We start from the raw sequence: 22034 nt of genomic DNA, 5'->3' as shown, positions 1-22034 counted from the left end.
AAGTGACAAGACGGGGACCAAAGTGAAGGCCCCATTGGAACCACTCCTGGCGGTCGGGACACCTTTTGAGCTGGTCGGAATCGACATCGTTGGGCCGTTGGACCCTTCGACCTCAGCGGGAGACCGGTTCATCTTGGTGTTGGTGGACCACGCCACTCGGTACCCGGAGGCCATCCCTCTGAGGACCGTTACTGCACCTGTAGTGGCGCGGGCCCTGATGGGGATATTTACCCGAGTGGGATTCCCCAAGGTCGTGGTGTCGGACAGGGGCACACATTTCATGTCGGCCTACATGCAGGCCATGTGGAAGGAGTGCTGGGTGACCCATCGGTTCTCCACTCCTTACCACCCCTAGACTAACGGGCTTGTAGAGCGCTTCAACAAGACCTTGAAGGGGATGATCCGGAGCCTGCCAGAAGACTTGAGGCGGAAATGGGACATCCTCCTCCCTTGCTTGCTGTTCTCGTACCGCGAGCTACTCCAGAAGGGAGTCGGGTTCAGCCCCTTCGAACTGCTCTATGGCCATCCCATTAGGGGAGCCCTCAGTCTTGTCAAAGAGGGGTGAGAGAAGACTTCGAAAAAGCCTCCCCGTTATGTTGTCAGCTACATGCTGGCATTCCGCAGCCAGATAGCCAAGCTGTGGAAGAAAGCCTCAGACAACTTAGAGGCTAGCCAAGCAGTCATGAAGGAGTGGTATGATCGCAACGCTCGGACAGTGGAGTTGGACGCTGGACAGAAGGTGTGGGTCATGGAGCCTGGGTAGCTTAGTGCCCTCCAGGACCGGTGGACTGGTCCGTACGAGATTGTGGAGCGTCGAGGCCAGACCACCTACATCGTTGACTTGAAGACCCCCTGTCAGCCCCATCGGGTGCTCCACGTCAACCGCCTGAAACCTCACCATGAGCGATCGGAGCTTTCTCTCCTCATGGTGACGGATGGGAGCGAGGAGGAGGAGAGTGAGCCTCTTCCGGACCTTCTAGCAGCTCAGGAAAAGGATGGTTCAGTGGAGGGAGTTGTCCTCTCCCCATCCTTGACCCCAGAACAACAGAGGGACTGCCGCCAGGTATTGGCGCAGCACGCCTCATTGTTCTCCCTCTTGCCTGGAATTACACATCTGTGTACCCATGATGTGGACACAGGGGACAGTCCGCCAGTGAAAACCTAGTCTTACCGGCTGTCCGAGAAGGTGAAGAACAGATTCCAGGGTGAGGTGACCAAAATGCTGGAGCTGGGGGTGATAGAACCCTCCAGCAGCCTGTGGGCTAGTCCGGTCGTGTTGGTGCCGAAAGCGGCCCCGCCGAGCACCACACCAGAACTTCGGTTCTGTGTGGACTATCGGGGGTAGAAAAAACACTAAATAAATGATGGACCCTGCCTAGAGTAAGCACCTGACTAACTATCCCCCGTGAGGTATCTTAACCCTTAAGTTTAATCAAGGGGGTTGTGTGCACACTGAATGGCACCCATCATCACCGTGCCTATTCCCTAGGGAATTTTAATTCAGAACAAATTGCAGCAAAGGTGCACCACAAAACCAGGGTGACCCCTGGACCCCGTTTCCTCATTTGTTCGCCCACATATGCGACGTCCAACTGATCTAAAGCCCTGAAGAAGTCCCAGTTTGGGACGAAACGCGTCGGCTGTATGTGTTTTATTGCCTCTTGAAAATAAAGATTCAAAGAAGAACTTCAACATTTCTGAGGAATATCTTGTTATTTTGCTTAGATATTGTTTGCACTTACTGTTTTGTGTTTTGTGGTGCACCTTTGCTGCAATTTGTTCTATCGGGGGTAGAACTCTGTCACCAAGACTGATGCTCACCCGATGCCACGGGCAGACGAGCTGATTGACCGGCTGGGAGCAGCCAAGTACCTCAGCACCATCGACTTGACATCCGGGTACTGGCAAATTGACATGGCCGATGGAGCGAAGGAGAAGACAGCGTTCTCCACCCCCGAGGGCCACTTCCAATTTCGAGTGATGCCCTTTGGACTCAAGAATGCTCCGGCCACCTTCCAGCGGTTGGTGAACCAGGTGCTATCTGGCCTGGAGTCCTTCTCAGCGGCGTATCTGGATGACATAGCTGTCTTCAGTAGCACCTGGGAGGACCATCTGCAGCATCTCCAGGAGGTGCTGCGGGCGTTGCAACGTGCTGGCCTCACCATCAATGCTAGCAAATGCCAGATTGGACAGGGATCTGTCGTGTACCTGGGACACCTGGTGGGCGGAGGTAAGGTGCAGCCCCTCCAGGCCAAAATTGAAACCATCATGGCCTGGGAGCCCCCAAAACTCAGACTGAGGTCCGAGCTTTTCTCGGCCTCACTGGCTACTACAGCAGATTCGTCAAGGGATATGGCACCATCGTGGCCCCCTCGACCGAGTTGACGTCCACAAAGCAGCCACGCAAGAAGATCTGGACGGCTGCTTTCCAGGAGACATTTGAAACACTGAAGCGCGCTATGTGCACTGCTCCGGTGCTGGCCACTCCGGACTTCCAAAAAGAATTCATCGTGCAGACAGATGCCTCAGAGCATGGCGTAGGCGCCGTGCTGTCGCAACTCAACGATGATGGCCAAGACCAACCTGTGGCCTTCATTTCCAGAAGACTCCTCCCTCGGGAACGGCGATGGAGTACCATCGAGCGAGAAGCCTTCGCTGTGGTCTGGGCCTTGAAGAAGCTGAGGCCATATCTTTTTGGCTCTCACTTCCTAATTCAAACCGACCACCGTCCCCTTTGCTGGCTCATGCAGATGAGAGGCGAAAATCCCAAGTTGCTAAGGTGGTCCATTTCCCTACAGGGGATGGACTTCAGGGTGGAACATCGGCCCGGAGCTGACCACGCCAATGCTGACGGTCTCTCCCGGTTTTTCCGCCTTAGCGACGAGAACTCCCTAGAGGTTGGGTAGCTCTCCCCTCTTTCGGCTGGGGGGGGCGCATGTTAGACCTGTCAACCCTAGGGTGGCCTTTCCCTATTTTTTTCGCCCTTGCCTCATTTTTCCCACCTTCTTTTTGTTGGCCCTTAGGTCTTCGGGCACCTTTTTATGGTTAATCCATGTTAGGGTGCAGGTGCTCTCTACTCCAAACATGGCTGACACTGGCCCCTGCTACTGCAGCGTGGACTTTTAGTGTAGCACCCTAGTTGCCAGGAGCTGGCTGGATCCCCATACATTGTTGCAATGCCAGCCTGCCATTCCCTGTCCATAGGTAGAGTGGGGAAGCTCCTGGAACCTTCCAGAAGAAAGGCGGAGCTTATTTTTGCCGCCTTAGAGTGTGGTCACCTGACCTGGGCATACTTAAGCAAGGGAGGGAACTTTTTTTAGTCAGTTGGGGCATCATTGACCTGAGGAACCCACGCAGGAGATTTAGGCGGGAGGGCCTAGTTAGGAACCTATGCCACTGGGAGTGACAGGATTTAGGTGCTGCCTCTTAAGCTGAGTGAGGTATCCTAGACAAGCCCCCTGATCTGGCCCAAAGGTAGGTAACCCCAGGGTCCATCTTCAGTGACCTGAGGAAATTTATCCAGCCTCCAACTCAAGCCCCCCACCCCTTTTTCTTCAAGAACCCAACTCATAAGGGCGCAGAACCATCCAAGCGCCGAGAAGACTACTTGCCTTTAACCAGAGACTGCTGGGGGATCGACCAGGTACTGGACTTGTGATGCTCTGCGCACTCCCTGCCTCCATCTGGGCCTACTTTGCCCTGCCTCCCTGTAATTTGTCCCCTTTCCAAGCGCTGGGTCAAAGACTGCCTGAATTCAGAAGCTCTCCCCTGCTGCGCCCCTCCGGGAGAGCTGAAAGCCCCCTCAGGCGCGATCCTCATCAAGCGCTGTGAGCCTTTCTAGCGCCTACCTGCTGCGCCTCGTGAAACGCCAAGATTGCCCTTCGGCGGCCCCCGTGTGCCAGGAGAGGGCCGCCGGAATTCTCCTCAGGCCTCGTCAGGCCTCAAGTGTCCTGCCTTCCGGCCCGCCGCTTTGTTGTGGCCCGCACCAGCATTGTGCCCCCCTCGGGTGCCCCCGGATACCAGGAGAGGGCCGCCGCTCATTGCGCACTAGGCCTGAAGCCGGGCTACCCACATCACGTGAGCGGGAGCGCCGCCGCGTCATTGGCCGCACCCCCGCCCAAGCTGTGCAGCCATTGGCTGCTACCGCCGAGCCCTTCTAGCAAGGCCCGGCACCCAAGGCAAGCTGTGACTCGTCGCGTAGGGGTCGTGAAGCAGGAGAGCCCCCTCCGATTTGCCCCCATGCTAAATTCACTCGTTCCCGGCGCCGGTGCCCCGCATCTGCTCCCTGCACCGCACCAGGCCGAGTGAGGCCCTGGAAGGCCCGAAGCCACTCAGCCTGCCCCTGAAGCCATCGCAAGGGCCCCTGAGGACCGAAAATAACAGGTAACCCCAGGGGAGGAGGGCGGAAGGCGGGTCAAGGCCCCGAGTTCGCCCCTCCCCCGGGGAGGACTGAGAGAGGTCCCCGTTGGCCCCAGGGAGCCTCTAATGACTGGGAGGCCGTGGTTAAACTTAAAGGCTCCTCAATACCGACTAACTGTGCATGCCTGAAGACAGGCTCGTTCTGAATTAACTGGTCATGCCTGCTAATTAAATTGTGAATCATTGCCCTGTACTGAATTTATTGCAGGGGCGGGCTTCAATGAATCCTGAGGGGGTTGTGTTACGATACTGCTTGATTTACTCCATTGATATTTCGATGACATGATTACTGGTATTGAACTGTTGATATTTACAAGAGCAAATGTTCATAACTGCTTCTTGAAATGTTAGCCCATGGTTTATGAAAGTACCCCCTTAGCCTGCTGAAGAGTATAATGCAACAGGCTGTGTTATTTGATGTTTTGCTCACCTGATGAGAATGCCTAATGTACCGCTTTAATGAAACACCTTAATAAGATGCTAATGAAGTGCTAATGCCCGAATTGCTTTGATCTGAAGCTTATATAAAAGACCTTGATTTTCAATCACAAATACTGGTGTGGTCTCCATTATTGCGCCCACTTATTGTCTCAGTGGATAAGTGTGTTGAGTAGCTACTTTACACGTAAGCCCCTGGCTGCCTTCCTGCTCGAGCCAATCTACCCCCCGGAGAACTGGTGGTCCCAGTTCTTACACCACTATATTGTTTCTTTAAGTTGTGTCGCATTAGTGAGAAATAAAAAAAATTCTAACTAAATTACATGCATAAAAACATTAATGAGATTGTAATTGCAGACCAGCTGCTGGCCACTTCTGAATAATAACCTTAAACATTCTCTTTCATATTTCTCTTTTCAGTTTTAACTATGAGAAGCCGAATATCATGCAACCTCAGTGAGTATTTCTGTGACCTCATATTTTAAATGAATTCTAATATTTCTACATTGTGCCGCGATATAACACCTGGTTCACGGGAGGCTGGTATACCCGAGGCCTCTGGGTAATATAGTATAAGGTTCTAAATGTTAAACCTAGTCTTCTCTGACATTTTTAGGGGAGTGTCTGAGTTAGATGTGTTCTTATGTGTATTTGTTAGTAATCCTGCAATTACTGGTAATAGTATTATTCTGAGTCCTTCTCTTGCCGCGATGAATTAAAGTATGGGGCCCCTGTGCCTCCTTTCACTATCTTCTTCAAGCCTAAAACAAAAACCTCCACCCTACTTATCTCCTTTCACGTACCAAGCCCATGACCACACACAGTTAGACTGGCCGACAGAGAGGGAGGGAGAGGCTAATTTATCACGGTGAGAGAAGGACTCAGGTAATACTATTACCTGCAAGTAATCGCAGCATTAACCCTTCGTCCCACTCGCAATGCTAAAGTACAGTATGGGATGTACCCAAGCACAAACTGGAGGAGGACAACTGTAAATCATAGGCAGACAACATGTTTAATCAACACAAAAAAAGAAAAAAACTGTTACAACACAGTAGCCAGGACCCTGGAACCCAAAAGATCTGGACTACCCTATGGTGGTTAACAAAGTAGAGGGAACTACCACAGTGGTGGCCGGACAAATATTAATAATCAAAGAATTTATAAAGTGCCTGGTTACGCCATACCGGCGTGTCCCCGCGCTAGGGTAAGTGGAGGAAGCACAGCCGAGGAACCTCGGCCAGATCAGTAAAACATATTTAGCATGAAAACAGATGAGTTTTAAGATCCTTTCTGAACTGCAACTCGGATGATTCCATCCGGAGGCTCAGAGGAAGTTTATTCCAACTCTGGGCAACCAGAAGCCGGAAGAACCTACCTCCCATCCTTGCCTTCTTAACCTTAGGTACTAGCAGCAAGCCAGTCCCACTCGATCTAAGGAGCCGTGCGGGCATATAACAGGTGAGAAAATTCCTCAAATAGGAAGGGCCCGTGCCCTGGATGATGCGATGGCATGTACAAAGTGCCTTAAACATCACTCTCTTCATTAGAAGCCAGTTCAAAGTGTCTCCTGCAGAAAAACCCAGTGTACCTCAGCAATGGAAGCGGACATTCCTTTGTTGACCTCTCCTGAATCCCCAAAGGAGGTGACCAACCAAACTGCTTGTTAGCCACACAATCAATATTCTGATCCATCTGCTCAAGGTCTGCGTTGAAAGCTAACCCCTCTCTCTACCAATGTGACCAAACTTCACGGGTTTGCTGGCCCGGGCAATCAAGAACTGTTCTCACACCTCCCCAGGTGCAGCACGATTGCATTGACGGCCCACAACAGAGTGCGTACTGGCTGGATGCGGTATTGAACACCAGGGTGGCTGCCTGCCGGAGTCCCTGGTGATAAAGTATGTGGCGGCATCCGATCAAAGAGTGCCGGGACCCGCAGTGGAAGAGAGGGAGGAGCGCCTTGACTTGCTTGGCCGGGGGTTGTGCGCGGCCTACTCCTGCACGCTAGAAGGTACAGGCTGCAGCGCGCAAGACACCCTTTGTGACCCGACACTGGTCTTGACCGCATCGGCACCTTTGAAGAGAGCAGCCGTCTTTTCTAACTTGATGGGTATCACGGGTGCCATCGCGGGCACCGGCAGGGCTACTAGCATTACGGGACCGCACTCGGCTGCCAGAGCTGCTGGAGGCATCATCCATGGCGTCATTCATTCGCCGCTCGCTGGTTTCAATGTGGAGGAGAGAGGAACCAGTCCAGCATAACCACCAGTGACGGCTTCGGTGCTCCAGGCATCTCTCATGACCCGCTACTCACTCATACAGCATGAGCTCCAACGTGGGTAGTAACCACACTTAAAGTGAATGTAACACCACTGCGACCAGCTTGTTGAGGAAGGTCCTGGCAGGTCCATTGAACTCAAGTGAACGCTACGCACCCTGAGCAGGGGGAGAGGCCGCTAGATACAACCTTCAGGACACCACAATACTAAGGTGCAATATTTGGGAAGTGCATGAGTAATAAGGGCAGAAGAGTCCACCAAATACACACTTTGCACCGTGACACCTCAGTACAGAAGGAAGAATGACGATGTGTCCAGAACATGACACTAACGTACTACGATAATCATCGATGCAACTCCTCCACTCACCACAGCCTGCTAACGGGAGCGCAATGAGAAGCTACTCTTGGGGTAGGAAACCTGAAAGGCCGCGTGTGATTATCCTACACACTGGCAGGCAGCGGTGAGTACTACCCCCTTGCTCATCACAAATCTAACCGCTAAACTGTGACTTTGAATCATGGGAGGTAGGGGTCAGCGTGTCGTGTACCAAACCAAGCTGGACAAATACACTTGTGCCAAATTGAGCCAGGAGCTGCAGGAGCATGCTGAGATGCCCACTGAGGAACACACTGGGAAGGCGAGCAAAGAAGTCACTTTACAGTACATAATGTCGACGCTTAACAAGGTACACTCATTCCTAGAGTCTAGAATAGACACTGTCGCTACGGAACTTACACTAATACGGATATCCGTAAATTGAGCACCAGAGTGTTGGAAGTAGAGACAACAAGAGCCAGCTTCGCGGGCTGCTTCTGGCGCAATAATGTGCACATTTTAGGTGTGCCAGAAGCAACAGGGGACCGTGTGAGACAGCACTTGATACGTCAGATACAATGCTCTGATTTGAATAGTCCTAATGTCACACGTTACCACACACCCTAACCCAGTTATTTGAAAGTCCACACATGACATTAATTTCCTGGAATGTGAATGGCCTCGGAGATAAAGTAAAGAGAGGCTTAGTGCTACAATTTCTTAAACGGAGAGCGCGTGCAGTGGTGCTCCTGCAGGAAACCCACCTAGTATGCACCACATGTAAGGCCCTCGACAGATGGGGCTTCAAACTAATAGTGCACTCTAAATTCTCTACAAGCTCCCGAGGGGTTGGGATTCTGGTTAAGAAACAGTCCCCACTCATAGTCAAACATACATACTCCGATGATCAAGGCCGCTTTGCAGCTACTACCTGCCAATGGGAGGGACAATCGCTCAACATAGTTACAGTGTATTTCCCCCCTGCACTTCATTAGGTAGCGCTCCCAGCTCTCGGCGCGTTTCTGCTCTGTCTCCCAGAGGGAGAGCTTATATTGGGAGGCGACTTTAACGCAACTCTCATCCTCATGAACTTTCTTGAGACAATAGGCCTCGTGGACGTTTGGCGTTCTCACTTTCCGCATGCACGCCATATTCACGTATCACTCAGGGGCCCATGATAGTCTTTCTAGAAAAGATCACATTTTGTCATCAGCAGATGATGTAGGGAGCTTTGTGGAGATAACACACTTACCACCGGGAATTTCAGATCATTCCCCCATATCAGCCAAATTCACGTAGTACACCTCCACACACCGTTGTATATTCCCGATCTATCCGGGCTATCTCAAAAATCCCAACATTTGGAAAGGTTTGTCCACAGCCACGAAACACTACTTTGACGAAAATTAACCATCAATCAATCAATCAATCAATCATACCATTTGTATAGCGCTCTACTCACCCGGAAGGGTCTCAAGGCGCTTGAGGGAAGGGGTCTGCTATTGCTCGAACAGCCAGGTCTTGAGTTGTCTCCTGAAGGCGAGATGGTCCTGGGTCAGCCGTAGGTGGGTGGGGAGGGAGTTCCATGTCTTGGCCGCCAGGTAGGAGAAGGATCTGCCTCCGGCGATGGCTCTTCGGATGCGTGGTACGGCGGCGAGGGCGAGGCTAGTAGAACGTAGCTGACGGGTGGGCGTGTAGAAGGTCAGGCGGTCGTTGAGGTACTTGGGGCCCAGGTCGTGGAGAGACTTGTGTGCGTGGGTGAGGAGCCTGAACGTGATCCTCTTGCTGACGGGGAGCCAGTGCAGGTCTGTCAGGTGGCCGGAGATGTGGCTGCGTCGGGGGATGTCCAGGATGAGTCGGGCGGAGGCGTTCTGGATGCGTTGGAGTCTTTTCTGTAGCTTGGCTGTGGTTCCGGCATAGAGGGTGTTTCCGTAGTCCAGTCGGCTGGTGACGAGGGCCTGGGTGACCGTCCCTGGTTTCGGTCGGGATCCAGCGGAAGATCTTGCGTAGCATGCGTAGGGTGTTGAAGCACGATGAGGAGACGGCGTTGACTTGTCTGGTCATCGAGATGGAGGAGTCCAGGATGAATCCCAGGTTGTGTGCGTGGTCTGTTGGCTTGGGAGTGGTGCCCAGGGTGGGGGGCCACCAGGAGTCGTCCCAGGCGGAGGGCGATGGTCCCAGGATGAGGACTTCCGTCTTGTCTGAGTTCAGTTTCAGGCGGCTGTTCTTCATCCATTCGGTGACGTCTTTCATCCCTTCGTGTAGGCTAGTTCTGGCGGTGTCGGGGTCTCTGGTGAGGGAGAGGATCAGCTGTGTGTCGTCGGCGTAGGAGATGATGTTGAGGTTGTGCTGGCGTGCGATGGCTGCAAGAGGTCTCATGTAGACGTTGAAGACAGTGGGGCTGAGTGATGATCCTTGCGGGACGCCGCAGATGACTTAGGTGGCCTCGGATCGAAACGGGGGGAGGCGGACTCTCTGTGTTCTTCCGGCAAGAAACGAGGTGATCCACTCCAGCGCCTTCTCTTGGATACCGATGTTGCTTAGGCGTTGAACTAGGGTGCGCTGGCAGACAGTGTCGAACGCTGCAGAGAGGTCGAGGAGGATGAGTGCCGCTGTTTCCCCGTTGTCGAGCAGGGCTCGGATGTCGTCGGTGGCTGCGATGAGGGCGGTCTCGGTGCTGTGGTTGGCTCTGAAACCGGACTGCGAGGGGTCGAGGGATCCGTTCGTCTCGAGGAAGGCGGCAAGCTGTCTGTTGACGGTCTTCTCGATGACTTTGGCAGGAAAAGGGAGGAGCGAGATGGGGCAGAAGTTCTTGAGGTCGGTGGGGTCCGCTGTTGGTTTCTTCAATAGGGCGCTGAGCTCGGCATGCTTCCAGCTCTCCGGGAAGGTGGTGGTGTTGAAGGAGGTGTTGATGATGTTCAGGAGTTGGGGTGCGATGGTGGATTCGGCCTTGTTGAAGACATGGTGGGAGCAGGGGTCAGTTGGAGATCCGGAGTGGATGGTGCTCATCGTGCGGGATGTGTCTTCGATGGTCACCGTGGTCCAGGTGCAGAGGGTGGCGGTGGGGGGCGTTGGTTCGACGGTAGGGTGCGTGGATGGTGCGTCGAAGCTGTTGTGGATGTCGGCGATCTTGCGGTGGAAGAACGAGGCGAGAGAGTCGCAGAGATCTTGTGAAGGAGTGATGTCATTGTTGCCGGTGCTGGGGTTGGAGAACTCCTTGACGATGTTATAGAGTTCCTTGCTGTCGTGGGAGTTATTGTCCAGTCGTTAATTCAGAGATTTCTTCTTGGTGATGCGGATAAGCTGGTGGTGCTTGCTGGTGGGGTGTTTGAGGGCGGTTATGTTGTCTGTGATCTGGTCGCGGAGCCAGGCTTTCTCGAGGGTGCGGCAGTTCTTCTTGGAGTCCTTGAGTTCGTCGGTGAACCAGGAGGCCTTCTTGCTTCTGGGTCTGCTGGGAGGTTTCTTTAGTGGCGCGAGATCGTCGGCGCAGGCGGTCAGCCACTGCGTGAAGTTGCGGACTGCTTCGTTGGGGTCCGTTGTGCTGGCGGGTGGGTTCTGGCTGAGGGAGGTGGTGAGCTGCTCGGCGGTGATCTTGCTCCAGCTCCTGTGAGGAACCTGTTGCGGGTGGTGGTGGGTCGTGTTTCTTCTGAAGCTGAAGTGGACGCAGCTGTGGTCGGTCCAGTGGAGTCCGGTGGCGTGGCTGGAGGTGATGTGCTTGCTGGAAGAGAAGACGGGATCAAACGTGTGGCCGGCGTAGTGGGTGGGGGTGTTGACCAGTTGCTTGAGTCCGAGGTTGGCGAGGTTGTCCAACAGGGCGGCGGTGCTGCGGTCCTTGTTGTTCTCCAGGTGGATGTTGAGGTCCCCTAGGAGGATGTAGTCAGCGGAGGGGAGGGCGTGCGGGCTGATGAAGTCTGTGATGTCGTCGCTGAATTGTGTGCGTGGTCCCGGGGGTCTGTAGACGAGGGTGCCTCTGAGCGTCGTCTTTGGGTCGGCGTGGATCTGAAAGTGGAGGTGCTCTGCGACGGAGGTGTCGTTGGAGTCGGTCGTCATGCGGATGGTGTTCTTGTGTACGATGGTGATGCCTCCTCCGGTCCGGTTGATGCGGTCCCTCCGGGTGATCTTGTATCCGTCTGGGATGGCGATGGCGATGTCGGGTGCAGAGGAGGCGTTCATCCAGGTTTCCGTGAGGAAGGCGACGTCTGGTGAAGTTGTGTCGAGCAGGTTCCAGAGTTCGATGGCGTGTCTGTGGATGGAGCGGGTGTTGAGCAGGATGCACTTGAGGTGGGTCTTGCTGGTGCTTGGCTTGGTGGGTGCGGTGCAGGTTTGGAGGCAGGTGAACTTGCAGGCTTTGCAGATGAAGGGCCCGTGGATGCGTCTCGGGGTGGCCCGGCAGCAGGCGGGGTTCCGGCCGGCATTGAGTGCGGCGGCGTTGTAGGTCTGTCGGGCGGTCTCGCATCGGCGGGGTCCAGGGGTCCTGGCACTGGGCACGGTCCAGGCGCGGACGGGCGCAGACGGGCTTGCCTTTGGCGCGCAATCGGCGCGCCCGCTGCGCCTCAACGCTGCGCGTGCGTGGGGGTGACATAAGAAGGTAGCCGGGAGGGAGGGTCAGCTGGGTGGCGGGAGCAGGGCGGCCAATGGTCTGGTGGGGGGCGGGGCCGCAGGGAGGCAGCGGCGGGAAAGTCTGGTGCGGGCGGGCGGCTCAGCGGCGGCTGGGTCGCCCTAGCGAGCAATCAACAGGCAGGTGGGCACAGGAGCAAAGCAGGCAGCAGGAGGAGCATGGGGGCGACCAGGCCTGGGTAAGGGACAGCGGTCGCTCCCGAGGTGAAGGCGAGGTCTCCTTAAGAAGGTCGCCGGGAGGGAGGGTCAGCTGGGTGGCGGGAGCAGGGCGGCCAATGGGCTGACGGGGGGCGGGCTGCAGGGAGGCAGCGGCGGGAAAGTCTGGTGCGGGTGGGCGGCTCAGCAGCGGCTGGGTTGCCCTAGCGAGCAATCAGCAGGCAGGCGGGCACAGGAGCAAAGCGGGCAGCAGTAGGAGCGTGGGGGCATCGGTCACATCGCCCCATATTCTCTGGGAAGCATAGAAGACGGTCCTAAGAGGACAAGCTATCTCCTTAATTACGGACTATAAAAGAGAGAAGGCACACACGGTTTCGACCCGCGAACACGAGCTACAAACACTAGAAGCGCAACACTCCCATGACTGTTCCGACATTAATACGCATCTACTCCAGCTCAAAAACAGGAATACAAGGAATATTTGTAGGAAGATGCTAAAACCCAGCTGACAACCACGCGCCATACCATATAAGAAGTAGGAAATAAAGCCAGCCGGCACTGGTGTGGCTAGACAAACGGGATCGTGCGAGCCGCTGGGTGGCAGAGTTCCAGCCCGTGCCGGGTGTGATGGTAATGGATCCCCAAGTTATAGTAGACACATTAGAGCTCCACGACTCCAAGGTATATACCCCAGCAGTCTTGATAAAGCAGGAAGAGGAGGCAGAGTTGTTTCTCAGAGATATCCCCCTCCCTAAGCTAGCAGAAGATGATAGCAAACTGCTGGAGTCAGAGCTCACTACTGAGGAATTAACGTTGGCAATGGGAAACATACAGTCGGGGAAAGCCCTAGGACTAAATGGCATTCCTATCGAACTATTTTAAAAAAGCACAACTACGATCACCCTCTACCTATTGAAAATGTACAACTCCTGCTTAGAAAGAGGTGAACTCCCTAAAGATCAGAGAAGAGCAACGGTTGTGGCCAAACATAAACCAGGGAATCCAGCCCGGGACTGTGCTTCCTACAGACCCATCTCCCCAAACAACGCAGAAGCCAAGATTTTGGCCAAAGTGTTAGCAAATAGAATCACACCCCACCTCACTAACTTGATCCACCCTGACCAGTCAGGGTTCATGCCTGGCAAGATCACAGCCCTAAACTTAAGGGGGCTCCTTAATGTACTAGGACGTAAACACACAATACAGGAAGAGGCTGTGGTGTTGTCCCTTGACGCCCGTATGGCCTTTGATACAGTAGAGTGGCCATTCCTATTTGCAGTCCTCACACGGTTTGGTTTTGACCTAGATTCTGCTCATGGGTAAGATTACTCTACACGAAACCTCTTGCGCATGTAGTGGCAAATGGGCACATTTCTAGGGAATTCCCGCTAGGGCAAGACACAAGACAGGGATGCCCAATGTCACCGCTGCTTTTTGCACTGGTTTTGGAGCCTCTCACGGCATGGATAAAACAAGATTCGGTTACTCGCGGGCTCCGCTGGACAGAGAGCTGCGAGGATCGCACATCCCTATATGCTGATGAGTTCCTGTTATATTTGGCTTCTTCCTATCATTCCTTACACAGCATCCTGCATATTTGCGAGGCCTATGGAAAAAACTCAGGATATACCATTAATCGGAGTACATCCATACTCTATGTCCTACATGGTCTGCCTCCAAGACTGCCTAAAGGCTGCACAGTGAAAATAGTAGAAGACAGCTTCAAATACTTGGGGATCCACATTACATCTCACTCGGAGGATTTTATGATCTTAAACCTGCTGGAATCCCTAAAGAGATTGGGTAGAGACACCAAACACTGGCAGTCCCTGCCACCGATACTTCTAGGAAGAGCAGCACTTTTTTAAATGATGGCACTTCCCGATTTTTATATGCCCTACAGAATACCCCATTCCTAGTCCATCCAGCCTACTTCCGAGCCATTGAGACGGAGGTGACCAAACTCTTATGGAATGAGAAACCGGCCCGGATAGCGATGACCAAACTATTTTGCTCATGGTATGACGGGGGCATCGCACTACCTAACATACAAATGTACTCTTGGGCATCTCAGATGACCGTAATAAACCAATGGACACATGTCCCACACACTGATCCGGCCTATCATCTTGACAGACTTGAACTAGGGGTAGGGGAACTTAATTGAGCACTGTATAACACAAACCGCCAGAGGGCCATGGTAGGGCCGACTAAACATACGGTCCATCTTTGGCACACCGTACACAAAAAGCTCAGATGGAATAAAAAGATCACACAAGCAACACCCCTTTGGGACACTGACATGTTGGGTACAAAAGGCAACAGTAAAGGATTCAAGCGATGGGATGACACAGGGATATCTCACGTAGGCGATCTCTGGGCCAAGGGAAAGGTAATTCCATTCACCCAACTCCAAGACCGACACGAGATGGCGACTACAGAAATGTTTTGCTATCACCAAATTCGACACGCATTAGAGACAGCTATTCTGCCTGACACAGTCCTTCCAGAGGCTTACCCCTTGGAAGAAAGGATACTGACTGAACACATGCACAAAAAAGCCACGTCCTTAACATATCGGAAACTCAATAATAATCACCCCGACCCCCACTTTCCCTACGAACGAGGTAGCAGGAAGAGGTGGGAGAAATGGACGAGATGAATTGGCAAGAGGCGCTAGCGTCCCTGAGGGTGGTGGTGATCTCGTCAAAACTACGTTTAATCCAACTGAAAGTGTTACACCGGATTTATTACACAAGGGTAACTTTATACAAAATGGGACGGTCGGACAGTCAGCTCTGCCTACGACAGTGTGGGGCAACGGGTACATTTTAATATACATTGTGGGAGTGTCCTGAAATTATGACATATTGGGAGGCAGTGATGTCCACAATAACGAATGTAAGTGGGGCCCCTAGGAGATGTCTTCTGAATGGTAGGGAGACAAAATATCGAAATTAAAATATCGATATACAATAATATCGATGTTTTAATTTCGATGGTATAGAATATCGATGTGCAATAATATCGATGGACAGAATATCTATTTTAAGGTATGTATGTTACTAATATCGAAATTTTGTTTAGTGTTATGTATTTAATTATGTATTTTATATGTTTGTTAAACATGTTTTTAATGTATGTTTAGAAATTAGTAATTTTGTTTACATTTTGCATTTTAGTATCAGAGCGGGTTGTGGGTTTATAGGGGAATAGGGTGGGAAGTAATTTAATTATAATTAATTAATTAATATGGTTTTAAATATTTTTGATTAATAATTAGTTGTTAATTATTAATTAATTGGGAATTAATTCTTATTAATTAGGTAATTAAATGAATTAGAGTTAATGTAGTAATATTTTTTATTTTTTGTTATTGTTAATTAATAATTAATTGGTAATTAATTATTATTAAGTGAATAAATGATAATTACATTTTTATGTGATTTATTTATGTGTAGTGGGTTGTGTGTTTATAGGGGAATAGGGTGTGAAATAATTAAATTAAATTAATTAAAGAGATTGTATTTATTTATTCGTATTTATTGTTAATTAATTGTTAATTATTTAATTGGTAATTAGTTTTTTAAAATTATTTTATAATATTAATTATAAATAATGTATTAATATATTTTGTTTATTCTTGTAAATATCTTGTTAATTAATTATTAATTGGTAATTAATTATTAATTGGTAATTCATATTTGTCAATTAGTTAATTTATAATTACATCAATTTAATAATATTAATTGTTATTAATTGATTAATTGATATTTATATTAATTGTGTTTTTTTGTATGCGTAAATGTAAATGTCATGGTACTTATAGAGCGCACTGTCACCAGACGGTCACCTTGCGGTGTCGCCTATTCGGCTTCCTGGCGCTGATACTCATACCGCTGTGGAACCCCTCCTGGCTTTCGCTGTGAAGTGACCACTCCTGGGCACCCCCAGGGTGAAGCCAGGCATCCTTCGCGCTTTTGGGGCCGGTGTGGAGGCTAAGCAAGCTATTGCCCAGAGTTGCAGCGTGGGGTCCGTGATTAGAATAGGCACCGAGGCGAGAATTAACAGGTCCGAGGAAATTGAGCCCGAGACCCCGCCGAGGCGGGAATCGAACCCTGGTCCCTGGCCAGAACTCTTCAATCAGGGTCTGCCGCTCTAACCATTGAGCCACACTCCTCCTCCATGTGTAGTGTGTTGTGTGTTAAAGGGGGAGTAGCGTGGGAAGTAATTTTTTGTTATTTAAGTAAATATTAATTATAAATATTTGGTATTTAGTAATATATTTTTGTAAATAAAATATATCTTTTTTTTGTTAAAAAAATATCTAATTGATAAGTATGTTAATATAACGCTTACGCTATTCTGCGCTTTGCTACTATTGCACCCTCTGGAGTGGGAATAGTAATTTTTACCCCTACGGTATCCAGCGCTTTCCCTACTGTTGCACCCTCTGGAGTGGGAATAGTAATTTTTACCCCTACGCTATCCAACGCTTTCACTACTGATGCAATATGTAGAGTAAGTATATATATTAATTTATATGTAGAGTTTTTAATTTATTTTAAATGTATATGTATTAGTTATTATTTTTTAAATATGTTTTAATGTTTATATCTATAATTTGTTAAATTAAATGTATGTTTTATTCATTTCTACATTATTATTAATACATTTAAAAAAACGATATTTTTTACTTCTATATTTTTGTACTACAATATATTTTTTTCAATATTTTTGTACTTACCTTTATGTAGATAGAACTTCTATATTTTTGATGTCGATATTTTTGCTTCGATATTTTTGTATGTCTATATTCTGTCTGTCGATATTATGTCATAGATTCCTTCTGAATATCTGGGAGGCCACAGACCTTAATAATGCAGCACAAACTTGGTCGACACTAGGTATAACTATAGCTAAAAAGAAGATTGCAAAACAGTGGGGAGCACAAAATACTCCCAACGTAAGAGACTGGAGTAAGGATATGGATATGGTGATGGTGCCCAAAAGAGCGGTATACATACATAGGGGGTGCCCTACGAAGTGGGAACGGGTGTGGGGAAAGTGGAATGCCTTGAGAGGTAACATATGTGCATTGCCGACCGGCGATTTATCAATGGACAACAGTGAATGAATCAGGGACTACAGAATAGCCCTACCTTTACAGACTCAATGTTATATTGTACGAGATATTGTGGAACAGCGGAGAATGCTACAATGTGAAATTATTGATGGTTTCATTGTTAATTAAACCTGATGATGTTTTGTACCAATTATCAATAAAAAGATTTATAAAAAAAACTGCCCTCCGGACATCAAGAGAATGAAGGGCCACCTCCTCAGGGCTGAGGATCCGGAAAAAACACAGAAAGAATCACTTCCTGCTGGAGTTGGATCATAGACCTCACCTTCGGGACAAACACAGGCCCAATCGAAGGACAATTCTGTCATCGAAAACTCTGAAGAATGAAGGGAGACAAGACAAAGAATCCACTGCCCCAGGAGGCAGGCCGAAGTCACGGTCGCCAAGAAAAATACCTGCAGAGTAAGAAGATGGATCTCAATGGAAGCACAAGGCTCATATGGGGGATACTTGAGAGAATGCAACAAGAACTGCAAATCTCAAGAGGGGCACACCTCCTGCGGGATAGGCCGGTGTTTGAAGGTGGGTTATTAGTAGGGGTAAGTATGCACCCACCAGTAGCAATAAGGCCACCAATGCAATATAAGATCCAGTCAAGGTATCAATACATTAGGTCCTGGCTCAACCTTTGGTAGCTGCTGCAAGCAGGCAGGCTTAACTCAGGAGTCAAATATGAAAAGCATTTTAAAAACCCCATACATTAAATAAGTAAGACACAACACACAAAAAAAACCACACTTCCTGCATAAAAACAATCTCCCCATGGCTCAGGCATCCTTGCACCATGGTGCAACGGTGTCTGCGCCGGCGCTTGGCAGCTGTTTGTGCGCCAGCGCAGGGGAGAGCACAGGACTGCAACATATTCTTGTAAATATGTCGCATTCCTATGCTCTCAAAGTGCTGCAGCGTGGCGCAGCCAAGGGGCTTACGGTGCCACGCTGCGGCACTTTCTTGTAGATCTGCCTCCTCATGTTTGGGACTGTAATGAAAAATAACAAAAATGACCTCTTCAGAGGTGTTGTGCGGCTAAAGAGAAAATGAATTGTTCCATGAGGACCCACTCGGAGCTTGCCCAGGGACCCATGTGGAGTTGTTGGGTCTGTAAACAAATGCTATTGCTTGAGCAAATCATTTTGATCAGGGCTAGGCGTGTGTTGGTATATTTTTGGGTGAAAACTTTGCTTGCTTTGTGTTTGTTTTTAATGGTTCCCAAACTTCGACCTATGGCTCCTTCGATCTATTAGCCATTGGACGCTGCTCCTTATTATGTTACTTTTTCATCGCGGTTGGGGGGATGTAAGCCCGGCTCGCTAGTACTTTTTTTTATCTGTTTATTGACCTTTCAATTAAAGTATACAGTTCCACTGCCCTGCAAGGCAGTATAATAACAAGAGAACATATTACTACATTGTGATTGACCTCGTCCCAAACATCGGAATATCCTCCCTCTCGTCTCTATCAGTATGTAAAGTTGCGACAACAAATATTCAGGATTATAACTAAAAGCATTAGTAATCAGTATGTGAATCATTAAAAACAGTCAAAAATAATAATAATCCACATTTGTAAAGCGCAAACAATCACCCGTAAGGGTCTCTAGGCGCTGGGGGCCATCCGGAAGATTAAGCAAGCTATTGCCCAGAGTCACATGGTGCTGGGCTAATCTGCCGCCGGCGCAATGGATCGAACCGTGATCCTCAGATTCCGGAGTCAGTAGCCCTGACCCCAGCGCCACAGCTCTTCATCTCTTAGTCGATATTGTCGTAGAGGTTCCCATATGTCTCTAGGTCTGGATGGCACCGGTAGTTCTTCTGCATATAGTGTAAGGTTCTCATTACAGTAGACCATGTCTTTCCGCCAGTGTTCAGGGTTTGGAGCCAGGTTACTCTCCCAGTGTAAAGCTACTCAGCGCTTGGCTAGCAACAGTGCAATGCGCACAAATTTACCAATTGCCCCTTTTAAATGAGGTACATAACATAGTAAACAAATTGGCGGAGTACATTGTAACGTAGTCTCAGTCATATTGTGTATGTGTTTCAGTACAGCTTCCCAGAATAACATCACTCTACCACATTCCCAGGCAAGATATAAAAAGTCTGCAACAGGGTGACCGCAACGTTTACAAGCACTGGTCTCACTGAGGCCGCATTTATGTAATTTAACAGGAGTGTGATAAGTCTGATGGATATATTTCAAATGAATAATGCGCAGGTTGCCGTTGGGTGTAAGGGCTCCAGTTAGCCTGCAAATATGCTCACTGTCCGATTCCGACAAAGGTGAGTTTAAGCTATCATTCCAGCGGGCAAAACTTTTATCTGGGTCGGGGACTCTGTCACCTTGTATCTCTTTATACAATTTTGTGACTAGTTTACGCCGTGAAGGCGCAACCAGTAGCATCTGTAAGGCACACAGTGTGGGGGGTTCAACCGGGTATGTGTCGTAGTGGGCTTTAACCGCTTGTCTTAGTCTATGTACAGTAAAGTTGAACAATAGTGAAGAGTTGGAAACGTGAGCTAAGTCATCCGCTTTGAGAAAGTGTCCATCTGGAAATATATCTTGCATGGTGACCATGCCCAATGCTCTCAACGTTCTGAGTGAACCCTCTTCCTATGTTACGGAGAGTGGCGTGATGTGCGATAGGCATTGCTGGTAGATATAGTGGGAGTTTGTTAACAATGTTACCTATTTTTTGCCATGCTGCAATAGTCGTGTCTATAGAGCTGATTTCTGTTTTCGGTGTGACTCTGCACGTGTCCGTGAGCACACCCGATATGGGGATAGGGTGGGCATCTTCATCTTCTACCGCAACATGCGGAGTGTACGCATGTGGTCGGAACCAATAGTATGCATATTGTGCCTGGGCACACAAGTAATATATAAAGAGATCTGGAGCTTTGAAACTCCCTTGGGTGTAGTCCAGTGTCAGTGTGGTCCAACTCACTCTGGCCTGTTTCCCCCCCCAAATTAAGCGGATGAGTGAGGATCGTACCCCCTTGAAAAAATGTGTCAGCTTGATCGGAATATTACTAAATAAAATAGAAAGCATGGGAGTATAATCATTTTAGAAAAATAAAGTGGCAGACGATTCCATCTGTCTATGTGCTGGTCTAGGGTGGCGCAGGTTCTGCCGTAGTTTTCTCTTATTACTACTTCCGGGTCTCGGTGTACCCAGATGCCCAGATATTTCACCGGGTCCGTGGTCCACACTAAGGGGTATTCTTGCCCGTTGGTGGCATATTGGCTGTGAGGGGTATCATTATTGATTTATTCCGATTAATTTGCAAGCCGGAAAATAACCTGAATCTAATGTATTCCCTCAACACCTTCTGTGGAAAAGTAAATTTTGCCATGTTCTGTGTCCCTACGCCTCATCCATCATATGTTATGTGTGCATGACCAATATGCATATGTTATTCCCCATGTCCGATTAATGACGCAATTCCAGTTGTGTCCACCTCTAGTATGTCATTTTCCAGTCCTCGTGAATACTACGAATATCAGGCCTATGTAAAGTTATGTTGCCACGTTTCCCAGTGTGCACGTTATTCCATTATAAAGTCCCCGTTTCCAGGCCTCAAAAGGGCCCGGACTACAGATTCAGCTCCTGTCTCCTGAAAGCCTCGCTGAGGAGCGATACAGCCCCCACCTGTATCCTCGACCTTTCACTTACTTCCTGCCTCGCAGTGCCCGGTGCAGCCCGGCTCTGCCTCTGAGTCTGCCAAGAGTATGTTATAGTTCCAGCTATCAGTTCAGTCCTCCTCTTCTGCATTCCTAAGCTACTGAACTGCATCAATAGTTTCCGTCATTGTCTAGCCTTCTCGTCTCCACGTTAGAGAAATACTGTATTAATGGTCATTTAATATTCTTCATCACGCACTACATGTAGAATAATGCATGGTCCAGCCTTAGAATCAAGTTAGCTTTCCCCTCATGACTTCTAGTTTATATCAACATGTTCCCTAAACATCAGATACCAGATAGGGTTTAGGTACATGTCGCTCCGACCCTCCAGACTCTAGTCTCTGCTCCTAGCACAGAGTTCGTAGCCCCCAGCTTCTCCTAGTAACACGTCATTGCCAGTTTTCGCGCACCATTAGGTTAGAGGTCCCGGCTCCTTAGGTAGCCCCCTCCAATGTTTCCGCCCCATTCATGACATATTCTGTTACGTTTGCATCACATGTCCATGTATACTCCCAGTTACACCTACTTTTACTGTTATCTCTCGCGACTGCTACGCGTCACGCCTTCTGCTCCACCCACTGCTACGCCTACTGCAATGTAATGCTATGTGTTTGCGCTATGTATATAAGTCAATGTATTATTATTAAAAGTTAGCGCGCTCATCCCAGACCTAGCCCCAGCAGCTGCTGGGTCATCCTATGCAGGTTGTCCTGATCCTGTCCTTATGCTGTAATAAACCTGCAGAAACTCCTACTACCTCGAATCTTGACTCTTATTTTTATTGAGCTATCTGTTATGCTATAAGTCTAGTCAAAAATAGGGTATTATTTATTTATTTACCACATAATGGCGCCCGAACAGGGACTTGCCCTTTCCCCACGCGTCGGTGAAGCCACGCCGACCCCCTGACCCTCTGCAGTCGTGACGGAACTCTTCTGCGCAGTGGCAGATATTTCTGCTCAAGTATCCCTCAGGCC

At 49.5% G+C, this 22034-nt stretch overlaps 1 protein-coding gene across 1 annotated transcript in view; it reads left to right on the top strand.

Moving 5' to 3' along the window:
* LOC144773693 (histo-blood group ABO system transferase-like) overlaps nt 1-22034 on the top strand; it is a 128254-nt gene that overhangs the window by 70062 nt on the left and 36158 nt on the right. Inside the window, exon 4 of the mRNA XM_078658841.1 lies at nt 5266-5313. Within this exon, the coding sequence (XP_078514967.1) occupies nt 5266-5313 (48 nt within the window). The remainder of the gene's footprint in view (nt 1-5265; nt 5314-22034) is intronic.

This window comes from Lissotriton helveticus, chromosome 8, assembly GCF_964261635.1.
Source record: "Lissotriton helveticus chromosome 8, aLisHel1.1, whole genome shotgun sequence".
Classification (NCBI taxonomy): domain Eukaryota; kingdom Metazoa; phylum Chordata; class Amphibia; order Caudata; family Salamandridae; genus Lissotriton; species Lissotriton helveticus.
This window is presented reverse-complemented; position numbering and strand designations above follow the sequence as displayed.